Source organism: Glycine max, chromosome 13 (genome assembly GCF_000004515.6).
Source record: "Glycine max cultivar Williams 82 chromosome 13, Glycine_max_v4.0, whole genome shotgun sequence".
In the NCBI taxonomy this organism is placed as follows: domain Eukaryota; kingdom Viridiplantae; phylum Streptophyta; class Magnoliopsida; order Fabales; family Fabaceae; genus Glycine; species Glycine max.
Window position 1 is genome coordinate 20,624,359 of NC_038249.2, and position 21,117 is coordinate 20,645,475.

Sequence of the window (21,117 nt, forward strand, 5' to 3'; positions counted from 1 at the left end):
TATATATATATATATATATATATTATAAATATTCTAATGCTTCTTATTTGACGCATGAAATTAAAGAAGACCTTTTCCGCACATTTTTCCCAGTATATATTTTTTCACATATATTCTTATATAAAGTATTAAATCACATTAGCTACTTTTAAATTGTTATATATAATTATAATTATTATCGTATAGGCATTTTTTTCACTTGTTAAATCACGATAAAAAAAATCGATTATATTTCATTTGCCACAATTTTTTGCTTCAATCCTTAATCGTATATTGTATATTAGAGAATACCAGATTAAATGTTTAAAACTGAATAATTAATATTGTATACGTTTAAAAAACGTATATCATAAGTTTACATAAAAATTAAAATAATGAGTAGAATACTTCCAAAAAAAGTTATTTGAAAAACTCACTCATGTGATAGATTGATGAGAGTAGATATTTGGCAGTATCTTATCGTGGGAAGGGAGTAAGGAGTGACTTGGAATGCCCACGGCCATTGAAATTAGATATGCTATGGACTGTGCGATAATATAAGGTAGAGATTTCATCAAAACATGTGACTCTACATATGGCTGCGAAAACCCATTAGTTGTGCTTCATTTTATCAAAATATTATCTTCAACTTATATAAGCTTTTTAATGAGTGGATATATTGTAGCTAGGCACACCTTAACATAATCTAATTTTGCGGACTTGAGGCTTTTAATCTGATGGGATTATCTCAATGCATATGCCCTATTGGCTATTATGTATATACACACAACGATTTTTATTCATCAAATTATCACTTTATAAATTATAAATTTAATTAAATAGAAAATGATAACTGATACTGTGATCTTACTATCTCTTTTGAAAGATACTTATCATCTTGTACCAAAAAATATAAGAATAATAATTGTTATACGTTGAAATGCCAATTAATAAAAACTCTCTTAATATTGTATTACTAATCATTGATACTATCAATCGAAGTGAGCATGTAACTACTTATTAATCCTTGCTAAATATACTACACCAAACTCATAAATAGTTTTTCTTTTCTTTAATCCGTCCTCCAGTCAAGCTTATAAATGTTAACCTTTCAAGTAAATTAAAGATAAACAAAACGCTTGTAAAGAGTGGAAATTAATTGTCACAAGTAGCTTTTCTACTTCTTTCCTTTTGTGAGTTTTGTCCCTTTTAAATATCTTAAAAACCTCATACTTTTGTTACAGAAACGACAGGAAATAAAAAAAATAAAATAAAGAAACACATAAAAGACAACCCATTTATTTTACTGATAGAAAAAATAGCCCATAAATAAACATTATTATATGGTACATGAATTTACTCACATTATTATTAGCCAATGCACTAGCTGTCTTAAAGACTAAGAAAAAATCATAAGTTGCCGACAAATGCAACCTTCGACAATTTTATCGCTTGAACTCAAATGTACAGAAACTATTATTATAACTAGTTATGCACATCTCAATTCATTCCAAATGAGACCCATATTCTTTCTAAGATCTATGTGCACATATATTGTTTTGCAAATTGCAAGGTCCTTGGGGCGAGTAGACCCAAGTAAGAAGAAACCTATATTGCATTGAAGGCTGAAGCTTAGAATGACCTTACAAGGTTTACACGGGTCACTGTCTTATACATCAAGCTAGTTGATAAACAAAAATAAAGCAGATGCTAACAAAAAAGACACGTATTAGGGACCATATTTTCCATCCCCTACAAGCATGAACAGCCTTAATTGATTACTCCTTTAATCATATGAATACATCTCAACTCTAAATGTTTCTAGAGTGGTTACTTGATGTGCTCCTGGTGCTGGAGAGGGACAAATAGCAGTTTGGTTTAAACAACCTCGAACGCCAAAACCCAATAAACTTGAAACAGTTTGAAGAATGAGACGAAAAATGCAAATAGAAATTAATAGGAATGGAAATAGGTAGGATATTTTAGTACTTTGCTTTTATTCACATCAAAAATATATTTACAAATTTAAGTATATTTACGTAAGTGACCATTTTAGTGCCTATTTTCATACTTTATTAACTCCTAAATATTTATCTGCAACCTCATTATCCATACTTTAATTAAATAAAAATGCTAACTCATATTTTTTGAGTTAGAATTATATGTACAATTCTGTTTGAATTGAATATCTTTTAGAATATAATAAAATTAAATTTACTAGGGAGTTTCTTTTTTCCATATAGTTCAAATCTAAAATTTTATTTAAGAAATTATATCATATAATTAAACACTTATTGATAAAGTTATTTCATATATACCTTAATATATATAAAATTTTTATAATTAAATATAAATCCAACATAATAAATTAGTTACAAAACATGATGTATATCCAGCGCTTGTAGTAAAAAGAAAGAATAGTTTAAATATATTTAAATTTAACACAACAAATTCATGAAATAATTAATTTATTAATTTATAAGTGTGATGTTTACACCTTTTAAGATATTTCCATAAAAAAATATATTAAATATAGCAATGGAAACATCTGAATTGAATTTAGTTTGATCTAATTAACGACTCAACCCAATAATGTATACTTGAGTTGAGTTAAATTCATTTTTTTTTGTTAAATTATTCAACCCAAACCAACTCAGCCTTAATTGAAATGTGTCATTGAATCAACTTATTATTATTATATATTTGAAAAATAAAAAAATAAGAAAAATGAAGTATCTAATTATATTAGTTCAACTCATTCGTAATCAAAGGCATTCAAATATATAAAAACTAGCAAAAAAAAAATCATTCACAATAAAATCACAATTAAAATGACAGTGTACATCATGTAAGAAGTTTAGAATGACTCACCCTTCATATACATGTAATATTAATGATATTTTTAAATAAAAAACAAATTAGTGTGAATAACACAAGGAAAGGGTACAAAAGGCAAGGCCCAATGCTCTAATAATAGGCGTATAGACTAGTTTCCAACTTTCTACGCATGGCGTTCATGTGGCCTTTTCTTTTTGGGCCTTGGGCTTGACATGGAAGTCCGCAAAACTGATCTAGGTTTTTTTTATAAAAAAAAATTGGGATAATAAAATCTGTATTAATAATTTAATATTAGCTGTAAAGGCATAGTGTAGAAAATAAATATAATAATATAAAAAATAAAAATACAAGACACTCAACCCACCATGGGAGGGAGGTTTAAGAAAATCTAGATTGTTGGGGTTAATGGGTTATACAAATTTAGTAACAATTGAACAAATGTTACTTTTATCATGCATTTTTCTATTGCAAAGACAAAAAGTTAGATAAGCATTACTGGAAAATATACTAACCTTATAAACTGCCAAAAAGACACACGAGACTCTTTTTTACGTGTTTATTTTTCCACCCTCACATATGTTCCTTCTCGCACAATTATGTTAAATGATTTTAATTTTACAAAATAGATTTTGGTAATGAAATGAGTTTATTTTATGCATTTTTTTCCTTTTAGCTCAACATCCTTATGTTATGTTTGGTTGAATGGAAAGTAAAAAAAAAAAAAACTGAAATTTAAATGGAAGAAACAGATAGGAAGAATCTTTTAAATATAAATTTATCTTTGCATATTAATTAATTCAAAATATAAATCAAATTCATTTTTGTTAATAACTATTTTTACACTATTCAGTATTTAATTACATATAAAATAAAACTGGTCTAATCTAAAGTCAATTATAAAAACATTTATCTTTTTATTTTTTCTTGTGTATTGTTGTTGGACTTAGACCCATGAAGGAAATCACACGAAGAGCACGTGAGGCATGACGGTTTAGAGAGAATAGAGAAGCACGAGCTTTGAGCAAGCTAGTAGTAGTAGTGTTCGGAATAAACCTGAAGCTAACGAACCAATCATAAACCCTAACCCAACCCCCGCCCTATGGCCACCCTCGACCAAATCCAAAACGGCGTTTCTTCCGACAATCCCGCCGCCGCTGAACCTCCCTCCACCACCGCCGACGTCCCCCCGCCCGATGCCGCCGCCGAGAAGCGGTGGCCGGGGTGGCCGGGCCACTGCGTGTTCCGCCTCATCGTGCCGGTGCTCAAGGTCGGCAGCATCATCGGCCGCAAGGGGGAGCTCATCAAGAAGACCTGCGAGGAAACGAAAGCTCGCATTCGTGTCCTCGACGGCGCCGTCGGCACCTCCGATCGAATCGTATGTCTTCCCTATTTTATTTCTAGGGTTTCTTCTTCGATTTTTTTTTCTTATTTCTAGGTTCTACCAGGTTCACATGGAATATTCAATATTGCCTCTACAGTAGGGGTTTTTGTTCTCACTGCCTGGATGTTACAAGTTGGATTCTTTGTGCTCGCGTTTTCGTTTTTCTCAGCTCAATGCGTTACTTACCTTAGTTCTCAACTTACAATTTCATCGTAATTTCATTAATATTGTGGTGCGTTTTGGCTTGAAGGAGGTTTCGTGGTTTATAAGATAGTATTTGTGAGGTGGTTTCTGTGTGGGATTTATAGGGCTTAAATGCTTAGGGAAGGCTCATGATAGTGTCAAGGTCTCTAACTTTATCTGCAATGTTAAGGTTTAAATCTCTGGGAAGGGCTTTACCTAATCATCACTCCAATTCAAGGGTTAATTTCACAGCTATCCAGGTGGGAACCCACAGTTAAAGATCCCGCAAAATATGCTCCTGGGTGGCATGGCCTTCTGTACTCTAGGAATGCTGCTTAGGTTCCATTTTTTTTTTCATTTGCACAGTTGGTGATAAATGTGTCACATTGTTGTGTTTTCTTTATTATTTATAGCTTGCACCTTTCAGTGTAGGTGGGAAGTTGCCAAAGTGAGTGGAAGTTAACTCTGTAGTTTAGTTGGTCTATGTTCAGTTCAGATGTTGCTTCTTTCCAGATCACTGTTTTTTATATGAGGACATTTATTTGATTTGTGTGTCTCGTTCTGTTTTATCCTGATTGGTTTGAATTTTGATTTTAGGTACTCATATCAGGGAAGGAAGACCTGGAGGCACCTCTTTCTCCTGCAATGGATGCTGTAATAAGGGTTTTTAAACGTGTCTCTGGGTTTTCTGAAATTGATGCCAAGAATAAAGCATCAGCGGTTGCATTTTGTTCCGTCCGTTTATTGGTGGCCTCAACGCAGGCTATCAATTTGATTGGAAAGCAGGGTTCATTAATTAAATCTATACAGGAAAATACTGGTGCTTCTGTTAGAGTACTGTCTGGAGGTGTGCCTGCTGTCCCTGTTATTCAGTAATACGTGATACATCTATGATAGCATCCTTTTATTTTTGCCTATTCTTCCTCATATTGACTGATGTCATATAAAGTGTGCTAGCTGGTTTCCATGGAAGATTATTGAAATTAGATGTCTTTTTGTCTTTTCAGTGTTTTACCTTTTAAATGCCGTGGCTGGAATCTAGATAATGTGTGGATGTTTCCCCTCACTGCTTGCAGCTGGGTGTGGAAAATATTGAACATTCTTGTTAATTAGATGCCTACTATTATTAGGCAGGTTTTATCATGGTATTTAGTAGCTACTCTATTGGGTTGTTGTTTTTCTGTCTTTTGAACCTAATTAGTTGTTACCAAATTTTTGTCTTTGGAGGCTGATTTACTTCGAATGTTAAGAGCTCAGTTTAGAGTTAAGACTATTCTAAAGTGAGAAGTAAAGATGTATTCACTATTGACTTAATTTAAAGGAAATCTCTCTTTAGAGGAGCCTTTTCCTAAGGCTGCTGTCTTCGTTAACTTTCATGCTCGGTGCTCCTAATGAAAAAGATCTTTTCATTTGTTTCCTGCCATTCTGTATTTTTTTGTTCAATGATTGAAGTGATTCTGATATCAAATCATTTTCCTGATAGATGAGGTTCCCTTTTATGCTGCTGCGGATGAGAGGATTGTGGAACTTCAGGGAGAAGCCATGAAGGTCCTTAAGGCTTTGGAAGCAGTAGTTGGGCACCTGAGGAAGTTTTTGGTTGATAATAGTGTTCTTCCCTTATTTGAGAAAACTGTAAGTTTGATATTTTCCAGCTATTAAAAATCAGGCTTAAATAGTCAATACCAGTGTATATCATGTATTTTGGGCTACTATATTATTTTATTTCATTTGAGTTGAATATCATCAAAGAATATCATGTATTAACACTAAGATGTGTGGATTGTTTGTTTTGTTCAAGTACAATGCAACAATCTCCCAAGAGCGCCAGGCAGATACTACCTGGGTTGACAAACCATCACTGCATAGCGCTTCACAACCTAGCATTGTAACTGATATTCCTCTTTCAACAAAAAGGGATTCTCTCTTTGCAGACCGTGAAAGTCAGTTGGACTCATTGCTCCCTCCTTCCACAATGTCAATGTATGGGCAAGATTCTTCACTTTCTGGTCTTCGTTCTTCGGCTCTCAGTCGACCCAGTGCCCCTCCTATTGTTACAACGGTTAGCAATTTCAAGCACCATATTATATCAATGTTCTATTTGATTTGAGAACTTCCTTGGAAACTTGTCAACATCATTGTTTCTTTTTCTTTTGTGCCAAATGTTGAAAAAATAACCGTTAGTCATAATTATGTACTAATTCTTTGTGTAAGGGCTTTTATAAATTTTGCTTTATGTAGTCCAAATTTTAAAAGAATGTTCATTAGTTTCTTATTCTGACTTATTCTACATGGACTTCTGTACCTTTTACTCTCATGATGATCTGGCTATGGGCCTAGTTCTAAAAGCAAGTCATACAATATGATTTGTCACTTTCTAGTAATGTGAACTGACAGCATACTTTTATTTTATTATTTTTGTTGATAATGATGGTAACTTCCACCTTCCTTTACTGTTTCCACTTATTAGGTAATACAAACTATGCAAATACCATTGTCCTATGCAGAGGACATCATTGGTATACAAGGGACTAATATTGAATACATTCGTCGTACTAGCGGAGCCATATTGACTGTACAGGAGAGCCGGGTGCCTGATGAAATCATTGTGGAAATAAAAGGCACCTCATCTCAGGTTCAAACGGCACAACAGTTGATTCAGGTATGAGACTTGGGCCTATGAAAAGAAATTTAGGCATTTGTGGTCCTGTTACTTTTGCTTGACAGTTAGATTTGCATAGGCATATGTGTATGCTAGGGCAGGTACTTGACTTTTCATTAAGTGTAAATGTATACAAAGGTTTTGTCTTAGCATATTCATTGTATAGTTTCTTATTTTTATCGGTTTTAATTCTTCACTTGTTGGAATGTTTTTAGTTGAGATCCTAATATCCATTTAATGTTCCTCATGTTGGCTTAAAAAATTATACTTACAATTTGATCATGCAGTTGGAAACTTGAAAGTAGTAAAAGGAGTATGAGAAAAGAGTCAAAATTGATTAATCCATTTTTTATTATAGGAAAATTAGGAAATAAAAGAAATGAAGATAGTTTTCTTGGTTTGGCATACTTGTTCATGATATGTGGGTAGGGGTGGAAGTGGGAAAAAAGAGGTGTTAGTTTTCAATTTTCATAAATACATCTATGAAGTATAAACTAACAAAGAAGGGCAAGAACATTATTAAGTGGGCATTATCTCAACTTATCAAATACTCATAAGTCAAAATATATGACAAAGGTAATATGTATTCATTGGGAAATACATTCATTCACCAGACAAGTTCAAGCAAATGATGTGAGAATTTCATCTTATTCTGGATTTTTGCTACATTCATTTATTATAAAAAAATAGTAGACTTGTCAATGTTTGTGTACTACTTTTAACTTTTGTAGTAAGTATAAGTATTTATGTAGTCAACAGTGGCCGCTATCGCGCTAGAGAGGCCCCTTGCTGCGACACGGACCTCTGTTGTGGTGCGGAGTGAAGTAGTGGCTGTCGCGGGATGACTCTATCGCGGGCTTTGTAGAATTTTGGGTCCGCAACTTCAAAATCAATGGAAATTCCAATAATGCCCTCCCTAGTAGTTTTGGTTTTACGATTTATTTTGTTTGGGTTAACCTTCTGAATTCGAGCAGCAGAGACTTGAGAGAAACAAGTGAGAACCCTAGGAAAAGTGGAAAACTGCTCACCTTTCTGTTCCCTCTCCGGTGTGCGTCAATCTCCGGCATGCTTCGTGTCTTCTCTGGTGACTGTTTGTTTCTGTTTTTTTCCCAGTTTTCGTTTCTTCTCTTCTCAGAGATGGCTTTCTTTTCTTTTTCATTTTTTTCTTCTCTTGTTCTTTTTTCTTTTCCTTTCTTTTACTGCTTGCTGTCAGTTTGTTTATTCCGTTCGGCTTCTACTGATCAGCAATATTATTTTTTCCTTTTTGGGTGTTTTTACTGTGCATAGTGCCACTGCCATGGCTTCTACTGATCAACAAAAAAAAGATACCGACACAGTTGGATCTTCAACTGGAATGTTCAAGCCTACGGGTGATAGTGTTGATGTTTTTTGGAAGTGGAACAGCTTGAAAGATAAAAATAACAGGATGTGATTTTTGTCATAAAACATCTAGCGGAGGAATTACTAGAGCTAAAAGACATCAACTCAATATTATAGGAGATGTTAATTCTCTTAGAAAAGTACTATGTTTGGTTTTATGTACAATGAGTTTTTATTATTAATAATGATTAGTGCATGAATTGAGTTATGTTTCTGTTTTTGAGTGCTTATATATATATAGAACATCTATAAAAAAAACATTAGAATAGCGGTCATCCCGCCTTAGGGGTCAGCCGCTCCGTGCCGTGACGACGGTATTGACTACTATGAAAAATATATTATGTTTAATTTCATGTTTATCAAGCACCTTATAGTTATATTATATCCTGGCTCCCTCTTTTGAACTGATTTACTAATTGTGGAATAATCGTTTGGCATGATTACAACCGTAATTCATTTCTTCTTTTTTGTTCATATGTTTCATTCATTCTATTTTCATACTTATTACTGACATTTTATTGGGTACTTACCATCAATGTTCAAATTCATACTGAAAGAATAGATTATTTCGTTTGCTTTTACTGATGGAAACCGCTTGTGTTACAGGAAGTTATAAGTAATCACACAGAACCTGTAGCTAGTAATTACAGCAGGTTAGATACAGGTCTGAGGTCTTCTTACCCTCAGTTGGGCAGTTCATCGTATTCCTCATCTTCCTTGTCCTCGCAACCCTATAGTGGTGGGTATGGATCTTCTGCTCTTGGAGGCTATAGTACTTTCAGACTTTGAATTAGTGTCTCTAGGTCACAATGAATTCATTTTGAGCCAAATTGTTCTAATTGCGTCTGATTGGAGAGTCGATGCTGGAATGTATTATGAAGCCACCAAAATCACGTTTTTATCATCATGTAATCGGGTAATCTTAGGTGTGGCCATAGAGTTGAGTAGTGCCATAGAAAATGTAATGAAATATTAACCATTTTCAGGATGTTTAATTTTGTAGTGTATATGTGCATTAATTTAAAGCTTAATCGTGGGATCTATAGGGGCATGAATTATAAGTTATATTTATTTTATTTTATATTTGCAATGCTAACTATTCTTACCTTGACCTATCATTGCTTAATAAATAGTGGATGTTATTTAACTAGCGATAGATTCGACTATAGATGTTACTGTCCAAGTCCAGGGCTAGTCAGGTAAGGTCGTTAAAGCTTTCTATTAAGTCTTTATGTACAAAATCTACTTATAAAATTAAAATAAAAGTAATTATTTAATTGATATAATGAAATGGAATTATATTTTCTTAAAATTAAGAATAATTTGTAATTTTCTTAATTCTTATAAACCTTGAAGCAATAATTATTTTTTTAAAAATGTAATTTTATTGTTATTTAAATTTCATGTAAATTTAATTAGAGTATGAAATTTGCAATATTTAGTGAGTTTGATGTAAATTTTATCGAAAATATTATTATATTCTTTCTTATAATAGTTGAATAAAAGAAGTGTTGAATAATAACTTTTGAAATCATTAGTTATTAGCAGGGTTTTAAAAGCTGACCTTATTAAGGTATTGGATTAGTGGTTGAACTAATAGGTCATTGATTGACCCACATAATCTAATCTAAATTTAAAAAATATGAAAATTTCATACTTGTTTTAAAAAAAGCCACACACAAAAAAAATCCACCACAAATTAAATAATTTCATAAGCTCATTCTTAAGTTTAATCTTCAAATGACATTCATGAGTTGAAATATCAAAGTCACATAATAAAACTTAAAAACATAAATAAATAAGTTCAACTTAAGATTTAAACACAAATTTCAAGCATATATATATATATATATGTATTATCAAATGATGTGAAACAAAATATTAATAACATGTAAAAAAATTATTAACGCATAATTAGTTTAAAATTGTGCGGGTTTGGTTATTAAGAAAAGCTAAAGAGCCATATGTATAAAAAAGTTATGACTTACACTTATTTGTGTATCTTAGATGGCACTTGGGTTGGGTTGAGTGTTTTTATTTTTATTTTCAAAGAAATCAGAAAATAAGAGTAATCAACGTTTTTTTTAAGACATGAAAACATAATGATACCTTAGAATATTTATTTTCTTGATATATGTTTTTTAAATCTTAAAAATTCGAAAATGAAAATAGAAAATAAACAATTAAATGAATCGCGACCTTATGTCAGTTTTATCTTGTTGTGGGTGTTTTCAATTCATACACAATTACCTTTTATGAAAAATACTCTGATTTTTTTTTTTATCATAAGAGTTTAATATTTTTTTTATCGGCCACTGTAATGAACTTTATCAAAAGAATATTAAAGTGAGTTAAAAAAAAGCTTATAAAAATTATAAAGTATTTTCGTTAAAAGTTTAATGGTCAAGCAATACCATTCAATCACATATTACTGTTTCTATAATTTTTAAGATAATTTTATAAAATAAATAGATTAATTATAAATGATAATTTACGATAAGATGACAATGTGAAATATTTTTTTTCTTTTTCTCTTTCAAAAAATGTTAAATACAAATAAGTCACAAACTCTAAAAAAAGCTCTTCCTAACATTTTTGAATTTTAATTGAGTTTCGATGTTTTTTTTTTCAATAATGTTAATATCAGAGAGACAGCTTATCCTTAAGGCTTGACCCAAAGCCACTCACTCGTGCGTGTGTATAGCGTAGCAGCTAATAGCAATGCCCACTTTGAATCTCTTCACAAACGTTCCTGTCGACACCGTCGTTGCTTCTGACATTCTCAGAGATGCCACCAAAGCTGTTGCAAAAATCATCGGAAAACCCGAATCCGTTAAGTCCTCTTTTACCCTTTTACTCACTCTCTTTCGACATTGTTCACCAGTTGTTTGATCAAATTACTCTATAAAAATATCTACACTTTATCTAACCCATGTCATGAAACTTATTAAGGTTACTACTTACCTTTGGCACTCATTACTATGGTTATCTGTTAACACTTCTTTCTGTTTGGTTTTTTAGTAATTTGATGGGCTACAGCTGAATAATTGTTTTGCTACTTCAATTTTTAGTATAATTTTGACATAGATTTGTGTCTATTTTTTGGGGGGTGCTATATTTCAGTATGTGATGATTTTGTTGAATGGGGGAGTGCCTATTGCATTTGCTGGAACTGAAGAGCCAGCTGCTTATGGAGAACTGATCTCGATTGGGGGCCTTGGTCCGAGTGTCAATGGAAAACTGAGTTCTACAATTGCAGAAATTCTTGAAACTAAGCTATACATTGACAGTTCCCGTTTCTATATCAAGTTTTATGATGTTCAGGTAATTTTCTGCTTTGTCCTGTGATGGCTTGTGCGATTCTGAGAAGATTGCAAATTAATGTTGGTTACCACCCTTTGATAATATTGTCTAGCTATTTGAAGTACTTTTATGTGGGTGAAGCGATTTCATGCATTCTATAACTAATTTAATTCTCTGCCACAATGTATTGAAATGGTTTTATACTTACATGCAATTCAATTATGATTCTTAGAATGTTTATTGAGAGAAATTTGTGATTGGATGACAGTATAAAAATGTTTTACTAAGGGCATAAATATCAAACAATTGAATTAATATTGTTTTTCAGGGAATTGGTTGCTACTTGCTAATAACAGAAGTTATTTTAGTAGATGTTGATTTCTGATGTTTAGCCATACTTTGACTGTAGTAACAGAAAATAATATTGCTACTACAGAGATAATAATATCTTTGCTAACTTTTTCTCGAAATATACTCCTGTATTTCCTGTACTGTTCTGCTAAAAAAGAAGTTATCTCTATCTTGATTTTTTCCCCATTATTTTGGATTTGCTGAAGCATATTCATGAACATCATCATGGTCGGTGTGTCAACAATACCTATTCTAACAGCTTTCTGTCCATAAGACGAATGTCATAGTCAAATCTTTTTTTAATCTATGTTCATTACATACTTTCTGTATCTCATTTTATTCGTTTTCTGGTGCAGCGCTCATTCTTTGGGTTCAATGGCTCAACCTTTTGATCTAACTTTTGTTCTAGTAATAGATTGTGAGTTTCACTGTGGAAAAATCTGGCTAATTCTTCTTCCTGTGGATTATTACAAATTTGTATCCATGATTGTATGAATGAATACAATTAATTTATCAAAATGGGAAAATCCGTCCTCCTTTGTTCCTTTTTATATCCTTCCAAAATTCACGCCTTCGATTTATGCTCATCATGTTGGATTTGAATCTTTAACTTCATAAACCATATATAGGGGTGTTTTGGATTTTAAATGGATATGGAGGTGACTGTAGCACACATCTTAAGTGTAGCTTTGCGGCATTTAACATGCTCTTTTGAAATATTATGAACCCTAAGCATATTAAGATGCAGAAAAATGTTAACATACTCTTTTTAACATTTTCTTTTAAACACTCTTTTATTATGAGTAAAATATCATACTAATCCCACTAATTAAGAGTAGACTCAGATAATTTAGTGGGATAGACCTAGAATTTCACTAAATAATGGTTTTAAAAAAATTGAAAGTACCAACTAGTATTTCTCTTTTGTTGTAGTAGTATATAAAGCAACTCATGTAAATCAAATCATCATCATACACCTTTTTCTTCTCTCGTTTGTTTCCTCATCCTCCAGTAGTGTGCAAGAATTTTTATCCAAATTAAGATTTATTATCTCTTTCTCAAGCCAAAAATGATAATACAAATGAAAGTTAATTGGATTAAAAATTAACTTCTCACATTTCCATTAAAATATAAGATTTTCATCCTTTATTGTGGAAATAAAAACAAATCGAAACACGACAATATTACATTTCTCGAAATATTTTTAATAGCTTATAACAAATAAACACAAATATAGAGGATCAAATATGTCGTCATGAGTTTTGCCAAATATAGAGTTTTGCCTAATTGAACAGTTTTTAAGAGACAAATAAAAACAAATTAAAAAAACCTTAAAAATAAAAATATTTTTAGTCAATAATAGTTTCAAAATAGATCAAATACTACTTAATTTGCCAATTTTCATGACATTTGATCAACTTGTAATTTTTTTTTTCACAATCAAGTAATTAATTAAATGCATATGATTTTGACCTCTAAAGCAAGAGAAAGAAAGAAATGATTTTTTTTGTCATAAAAAAATGTACGGTATAAAATTCCACTGGCTATAAGAATAGAAATACATAATTTGCACTTAAAGACGGAGCAAATGTACACAGAACAGTGAAACACAAGGATTGCAACTAAATATGAAAACTTCGACTTTGCTTTTTCACGTTTCAATGTAAGTATTTCCAATATCATCATCTCAAATCACCATCCATATTTCGCTTGTGTTTCAGCTTTGGTAAGCATGCCCTTTACACGCCGCTCAGCAAGTTTCATTTCATTTTGTTTCATATCAAAGTACAATGAACCAATTTGATGTTTCCTCTTGTGCAGCTTTGTAGGCTTCCCCTTTGTCGAAGCAGGCTACAAGAGAAAAATAAATAAATACAAAATAAATGATGGAAACAACCCTTTTAGGGAGTAGATAGGAAACTACAATTGTACGATGTATAGTAACTGCTAACTAACCAAGATTTCCTATTTCTTGAAATATTTGAATCTATACTGACACAACGTTAAACTTCTAAATTCTGGCTATGAAAAAAAAAAAAGTTAACCTTTTTTAATTACCATTACACCACTAGTTTTGTATTTCTATGCGCCTACAATAGTAAAAATGGTGCACATGGAATAAAATCCTCTTGGCTTTCTTTCACAAACATTCTGTTAAAAAAAATGATAACAAGGTGAAGTGGTGAATAATTTTTTAAAATTTAAAATATAATAATAACACAAGAAGAAAATGAGAAGTTTTGTTTCATTCTTTATCAATAATGAGAGAGAAAAAACACGTTACTAAGTGGCACACTAACATGCACAATTATAATTATAATGTGATGAATGCTTATAATAACATGGGGATCTAAATGATGTAGGACTCGACTTCAATTGTAATTAAAAAAATTTAATTTTTATGTGATAATTTACAGGTTAGTTACGGCAGAAGATGAAGCTCCAACAATTCAGTATAGAAACAATCCAATAAGATTATGCCATAATTCCTTTGACTAAAACATAAGAAAATGACGCAATCCCACACTTACTTGGAAAGTATCCTTTGTTATACAAGCATACAAAATAAAACACATAAAATCTGAAGTTATAAAATAATAAAATGTACAAATGTGTGTGTAAACTGTAAACAGTCAAATTCCCATGATTTCTGCAAATAACAATGTTATTCATACACTTCAATATTTACATATCCTTTTTATAAAAATAAAAAAAGGAGAGAAATTCATTGTCAACTTTTCTCCATCTTCCTTTATCCTCATAAAAGGAAGAAAGACGAGATATATTCCATACGTATAACTTAAGTGGCTTGTGAGGAGAGCAGCTAATGCATGTCACAATATGACCTAGGTCAAGCTTATGTACACACCAAAATTGGGTTTGCTCATTTAATCTAACTAAAGGCATACCTTCATTAGTAATCTTAATTTTACTTGAACTACCAACTGAATTCATCTTATGCATTTAAATTACAATGCTGATTCATTCTAAGTGTATGACTGTGCAAGTTCCTAGTAAGAGAGCAATAATAATAAAGTCCTGCTTTAATATCACAAATAGAGAGTGGTATCTAAGTATCTAACAATAGATCACTGTTAAGTAATGGGAATTTTAATGATTTGACATAATTTTTCAATGATCAACATTGCCATGTAATCTATTCTCTTTACCTTAATTAAATACAAGGCACGGAACATATCACCCATGTATAGTTCAAGTTTTGGTTTCTTGGTGTCTGAGTAGACTAACTAAAACAAATGTCGACTCCAGACTCCAGACTCCTGACTCATTTCAACATGGCCAAGCGTTTTGCTATCTCATTCAATAAAGGGGCTTGAAAACATTATTTAAAAAATCACTCTCTTAAGACTATCTATGAAAATCCCACCCTACCCAATATTCATTTGGAAATTATAGTAAAAGGAATAGCTATCAATAATCACTCTCCTAAGGGGACCTACAGTAAAAGTAATTAACTGGTACTCAATTGGAGGAGGTAGGGGGAGGGTCTCTTGCATACATTTATTAGAGAACTACCACTCCCATGTCTCTTAAGCCATTGGAATAGGCCAACAATATTATTTTAAGAACTATACCCTATACCCTTATCATTAATTTTCAACATAATATAACTGAAGCGGAAACTCCACCTCAAATTTAATTATTGATTTTAACAAAATCTCTTAGACAGAGACAGATGGTCAAATATATCCAATTTCCTAATTCTCTAGAATAATTGATGGTCAAATGTATCTGATAACTGATTACATCTGCAGAATAATTAATATTCGAATTCCTTTTGTCACTTACTTGCCTTAGTGACTAAATTGGTCTGCCTCCTACCAAGTGTAGCATTCTCAATATATATTATCCACAACTTGGATATCTGAGTATTGGGTTTCTTCCAGTTCCAGGCTAATGAAATTAAATTATCCTTCCACATACCAAAATTTCTAAGGTCTGCTCTTCTTTCAATTACCAAAACACATAGCCCTTGAACTGAGCCAAAATTTAGTATCTGACACTCAGCTGCTTCCAGGAATAACCAAGGAGCATCAAAAGAGGTCACCCCCAAATCAAAATCATCAACAAATGGCGCTGTGTATTTAGAACTCTATTAGAGATGGGTTTCCTAATGCTCACAAAAATGTGGGACACTAAGTTTGAAGCCTTCTACTACCCTATGACCACTGCCTCAAGAACCCATTTAAGCATCACATGCCTTGCCTTTCCACGTTATCCAGCAAATAATATCAATTCATTTTCCTACAATGTTCAAATCTAGATCTGGAACATACAAAGAACAAGCACAAAGCATCTTCAAGGGCTATTCTAGACTGATATTCATCTTACTACAGCACAGGTGTAGTGATGTTCAATTGTGTTTTATTTATTCTTTTTAGTTTCTTTTCATGCAAATTATTTTAGATATCTAACATCAGAGATTATGATGTTAATGGCTGTTAGTCTGTAACAAAAATGTGGGACACTAATGGCTATTAGACATGAGTTTCCTCTAATGCTCACAAAAATATGGGACACTAAGTTTGAAGCCTTCTACTACCCTATGACCACTGCCTCAAGAACCCATTTAAGCATCACGTGCCTTTCCTTTCCACATTATCCAGCAAATAATATCAATTCCTTATCCTACAATGTTCAAATCTAGATCTGGAACATACAAAGAACAAGCACAAAGCATCTTCAAGGGCTATTCTAGACTGGTATTCATCCTACAACCGTACAGGTGTAGCGATGTTCATTTGTGTTTTATTTATTCTTTTTAGTTTCTTTACATGCAAATTATTGTAGATATCTAACATCAGAGATTATGATGTTAATGGCTGTTAGTCTGTAACAAGGGAGGGAGATCAGGTTTTTCTAGCACAAGACATTTTTCAAATTTTCTTCAGACAGTCCTTACGTGTTAAACAAAAGACCAGCCTTCCATTGGCTGTCTATTAAATCGCCTACAGTATTTGAATATATTTCCACATCAAGCAGGCTGAACCAGCTCACAAACCATTTGAAGCACATTCTCACTAAACAATTTTCAACCCAGACAAGACTCACACATGCACTATATTAAAAGGGCATTGAATAACTAACTACAAAACAGAAAACCTAATCCCACAGCCAACAAAACCTACATCCCAACATGTAAAAACAAGTTGAGAATGAGAATACCTGATAAGTGGGTCCGAATGCAATCCCAGTTAGCTTGACCTGATCCTCTCTTGGCCGATTCTTAATCAACTCTTCTTGCTTCACCTCAATCACTTCCGTCGGAATCTCATGCCTCCCTCTCTTCCCAGGAATCCTTACCACACTGACATCAATCCCAGAAGCTTCCAGCACCGGTGGCGCCGACACGTCACCCCAATTATTCCCATACTGTCCATAATCCCCATAGGAAGCATAGGCATCACCATAATTCCCATACTGTTCAGTTCCATAAGCAGCAACCCCAGCCTTTGGTTCAGTACCCGAACTCCCTGGCTCGGCACCCGAACCAAAATTGCCATAATAACTAGCATACTGGTCAGTGGCATATTGGTAATCATCAAAATTTTCATAATCCCCTGTACTTTGATCGACGGGAACATTGCTGAAACCACCGGAATTCGATGCCGGTGGCGGTGTTTCGGTTTCGAGGATGGATTTCCGGCCTGAACCGGAACTTGCTTGAACGCCGAGAGTGGCGGTGTTCCTGGGTGCTGGAATGCTGGCGAGGAAGGACTTGACCGATGAGGTTTGCGTGGAGGACTCTAACTTTTTCTTTCTTCTGTTTCGTTCTTCTTCTTCGTCGTCGTCGTCGTCATCGTCGTCATCGTCGTGTTGTGAAGGGTGTGGGAGAGGGATGATTGGGGGCCTGAATTGCACGACGCGTTTGGGTTGTGTCTTTTCGATTTGGGGTTTAGGGTCAGGGTTAGGGTTAGGGTTAGGGAGGGAAGAGCTTTCGGTGGAAGGTTGTTTGGGTGGAGGAAGGGATTGAAACAGAGAAGATTTGGGTTGAGGAAGGGATTGAAACAGAGAAAGTTTGGGTTGAGGAAGGGAGGAAAACGTCGTCGTTTTTGGTGGGGATGGCTGTTGATCTTCTTCTTCATCTGAAGAGGCATAGTTCGCCAGTAGAGAATCCATGGCCACCCAACACGATTGGGAATTGGGAATGGAAACCAATCCAACACAATCTCTTTTCTGCTCAAACCCTAGCCTTTTATCTCTGATTACATATTAAATTCGTCTTAAAAAATGAAAATTCAAGTTTTACTATCTAAAACTAGTAAAAGAGTGTCACAAATCTCATCTATTCATAGATTTGTAGTATTTTTTCATGTTTGAAGATTAAAATTAAAATTTTTATTTTTTAAAAATAAATTTATCAGTAATAAATTGTTTCTAATTATTTAATTTTCACGGTTAATCTTAAAATGTCATGAAATGGTTAAAAATTATGTTAAACATGATTTTTAAGCTGACTATTTTGAGAGTTAATAAATTATTTTAAACATAATATTTTAGATAATTATGATATAATTAAAAAGTTATCATAATAAGGAGGATATAGGATAAGAGAAGTGTGGTATTGTGAGAGAGAGGATTAAATAATAGTAATAGGATGCTTCTCATTTAATTTGGAATTAAAATTAAATTTGATTTTGACTGCACCCTACTTTCCTTGGCCTTCACCTTTTCAATTTGTTGACGATTACAGTTTCATAGTGGGAAAAATTCAGAGAACGATTTAGGCACAAGACCTAAAATACTAGACCAACAACAATAGCACTGCGTTTCAAATTTTTGGTCATCCTGATATGATAACACAATTTTTCAATTCATTACGGTATATCAGAAATTCAAGTTTAAACTAAAAACAAAAATGTCAGAATCCATCGTTTCTTACTAATAATACAAAAAGGGGAAGTGGGTAGTGATTTTTAAATCAAAGAATGAAGCTATAAGAGTTCTGCAAACGCATCAAAAGAGGTTTTTTATTTAAGAATGCAAATACTCTTTGGGACTAAATGGAAGCAAACACTCTTTAACATTGCGCAAGAAAGAACTATTTTTTGGCTTGTTAATCAACTGGGGGCAAATTTTGTTTGCTTTTTTCATCTGGGAATGGATTTTAAATTAATATGGGAGATAAGATAAATGACTTTTGAGTTAAAGATAAATGCTTTTTTTCTAAGTGAAGTCGTAGATTTTTACTATTTCAGTTTAATTTATTTATTTATTTATTTATAACTTCAAAGTTATTTATGTTTTTTTTATCTTACAACTTTGAAATGGTACATTTATTTTATTTTTTTATATTTTACAACTTTGAAGTCATTTTTTTTACCTTTAAATTTTTTTGTTTTAAATTTTTTTATAATGTGGCATTTTCTTTTGTTTTGCTTTTATTTTTTTAAAAAAATTATAAATAATTTTATTTATTTTATTATTAAATAAATATTTTTAATTTTACTTTTTATTAGTTTTATTTAATATCTTGTATATATTTTTTATATGTTTTTATCTAATATATTATACATTTTTTAATATTTTTTATCTAAAATATTTTATATAATTATTGAATATTTTTTATTTAATATATTTAGTATATTTAATATTTAGATAATATTTTAATAATATTATTAAATTTTATTTGCTTTGTAAATTAAATAAATAATATAAAATACTTAAATTTTAAAACACTTTAATTTAAAAATTTAAAAATTTAGACATTTAAATGAAAATTACATGTTTTTTTTATAACAGCTCATATAAATAAATAGACGATTAATATAATTTTTAATTTTTATATTTCTCTTTAATTTTTATTATTAATCTTATATTAATGTTATTTTTAATTTAATAACTATTTTTATTGTTAAATTATTAGATATTGTTAATAGTTCCTTTATACAAAATAAATAAGATTATTTCATAAATTAAAAGTTAATATTAATAATAAAATATTTTAATATTTGTTTTAAAACTTTAGTTTTTTAAAATTTAATTATTTAAAATAAAACAAATATTCAAAAAAATATATTAAATAACATTATGTTAATTTTTTATTTCATTTACAAAGTCAATCAAATTCAATAACATTATTAAAAAATTATTTAAATTTTAAATACAAAATATATTAAATAAAAAGTATTCAAAAGTAATATAAAATATTTTAATAAAAAAATATTATAAAATATTAAATAAAATCATGTAAAAAAATATATAAAAGATATTAAATAAAACTAATAACAAGTAAAAAAAATATTTATTTAATAATTAATTAAATAAAATTATTTTCAATTTTTTAAAAAAATTGAAAACAAAATAAAATACAGTTAAATAAAAAAAAATAAAAAAATAGGACTTCAAAACTGTAAAATATAAAAAAATAATTAAACTTATAACTAAAATAATAATCATAATAATAATAAATTGTAATAGATGTTACGATTTGAAGTTATACACGACGACTTATCTTAATTTTATCATAATTTAAAATGGATCCTCAAATAATAATAAATAAATAAAAATTACCTCCATTTAATAAAAAAAAAAGCCGTATTTTTCATTCTCAGCACAGTACTGGTTTCACTTTTTGGGCGTGCGATTGATTCTAATTCCGTTCTATGCAACGATGAATAAAAAAGCTTGTGTCGAGGGTGGGAAGAGAGGAGAAAAAATATGCGTGCGGTAAAAATCACATTTAATTTTAATTTGACATTAAATTATGATTTTATCCGACGACTATTGGTTAATCCTCTCATCTTTCGTAATAACACACTCTTCTTAAATGATATATCTTTTATATATATATATATATATATATAATAATTTGTAATAGGATGACAAATGTAATTTCGTAATCACATGCTTTGTTATTTTTCTTTTCTTGAATTTTGGTATTGAGTCCGGGTTTAAAGAATTAAACATAAAGAAAAAAAATGGGTCAAGTCTAGCTCAATTGAATTAGTTGCATATAAAAATAAAACTAGTGATTGACATTTTTTGTGATATTAAGGTGCTTTTCAAAGCTTTTTACCAT

The 21,117-nt window shown here is 31.3% G+C and overlaps 3 protein-coding genes across 5 annotated transcripts; 2 read left to right on the forward strand and 1 right to left on the reverse strand.

Annotated features, from left to right (window-relative positions):
• The first annotated feature begins 3,743 nt into the window (after positions 1–3,743).
• Positions 3,744–9,451, forward strand: LOC100802089 (RNA-binding KH domain-containing protein PEPPER). 3 transcript variants are annotated; one of them, XR_005887807.1, is made up of 7 exons: positions 3,792–4,192; positions 4,979–5,228; positions 5,865–6,013; positions 6,180–6,440; positions 6,849–7,040; positions 7,793–8,124; positions 9,027–9,128. XR_005887807.1 is itself a non-coding variant. In XM_003542910.4 (6 exons), exons 1-6 carry the CDS (start codon positions 3,917–3,919, stop codon positions 9,207–9,209), a joined length of 1,311 nt encoding a protein of 436 aa, XP_003542958.1. In that variant the 5' UTR covers positions 3,744–3,916; the 3' UTR covers positions 9,210–9,451. The 3 variants fall into 3 exon arrangements, 1 of the variants encoding a protein (XP_003542958.1); XR_005887806.1 differs by lacking the exon at positions 9,027–9,128 and adding an exon at positions 8,328–8,628; XM_003542910.4 differs by lacking the exon at positions 7,793–8,124 and having other exon boundaries at positions 3,744–4,192; positions 9,027–9,451.
• Positions 9,452–11,112: 1,661 nt separating this feature from the next.
• Positions 11,113–12,624, forward strand: LOC100306650 (uncharacterized). The gene is given in 3 exon segments (NM_001251234.2): positions 11,113–11,252; positions 11,544–11,744; positions 12,431–12,624. Coding segments are annotated over 3 exon segments (348 nt in total). The 5' UTR covers positions 11,113–11,141; the 3' UTR covers positions 12,467–12,624.
• Positions 12,625–13,564: 940 nt separating this feature from the next.
• On the reverse strand, positions 13,565–18,357 carry LOC100783897 (proline-rich protein PRCC). The gene is made up of 2 exons (XM_003542789.5): positions 17,262–18,357; positions 13,565–13,925 (listed from the first exon to the last, which is right to left on the reverse strand). Exons 1-2 carry the CDS (start codon positions 18,213–18,215, stop codon positions 13,767–13,769), a joined length of 1,113 nt encoding a protein of 370 aa, XP_003542837.1. The 5' UTR covers positions 18,216–18,357; the 3' UTR covers positions 13,565–13,766.
• Between the last annotated feature and the right edge of the window lie 2,760 nt (positions 18,358–21,117).

Coding starts and splice junctions, on each gene's coding strand:
- LOC100802089 (XM_003542910.4), top strand. CDS start 3,917: ATGGCCACCCTCGACCAAATCCAAAACGGCGTTTCTTCCGACAATCCC. Junction 4,193..4,978: donor TCGGCACCTCCGATCGAATC/GTATGTCTTCCC, acceptor TTTTGATTTTAG/GTACTCATATCAGGGAAGGA. Junction 5,229..5,864: donor TGTTAGAGTACTGTCTGGAG/GTGTGCCTGCTG, acceptor TTTTCCTGATAG/ATGAGGTTCCCTTTTATGCT.
- LOC100783897 (XM_003542789.5), bottom strand. CDS start 18,215: ATGGATTCTCTACTGGCGAACTATGCCTCTTCAGATGAAGAAGAAGAT. Junction 13,926..17,261: donor CATTCGGACCCACTTATCAG/GTATTCTCATTC, acceptor TTTCTCTTGTAG/CCTGCTTCGACAAAGGGGAA.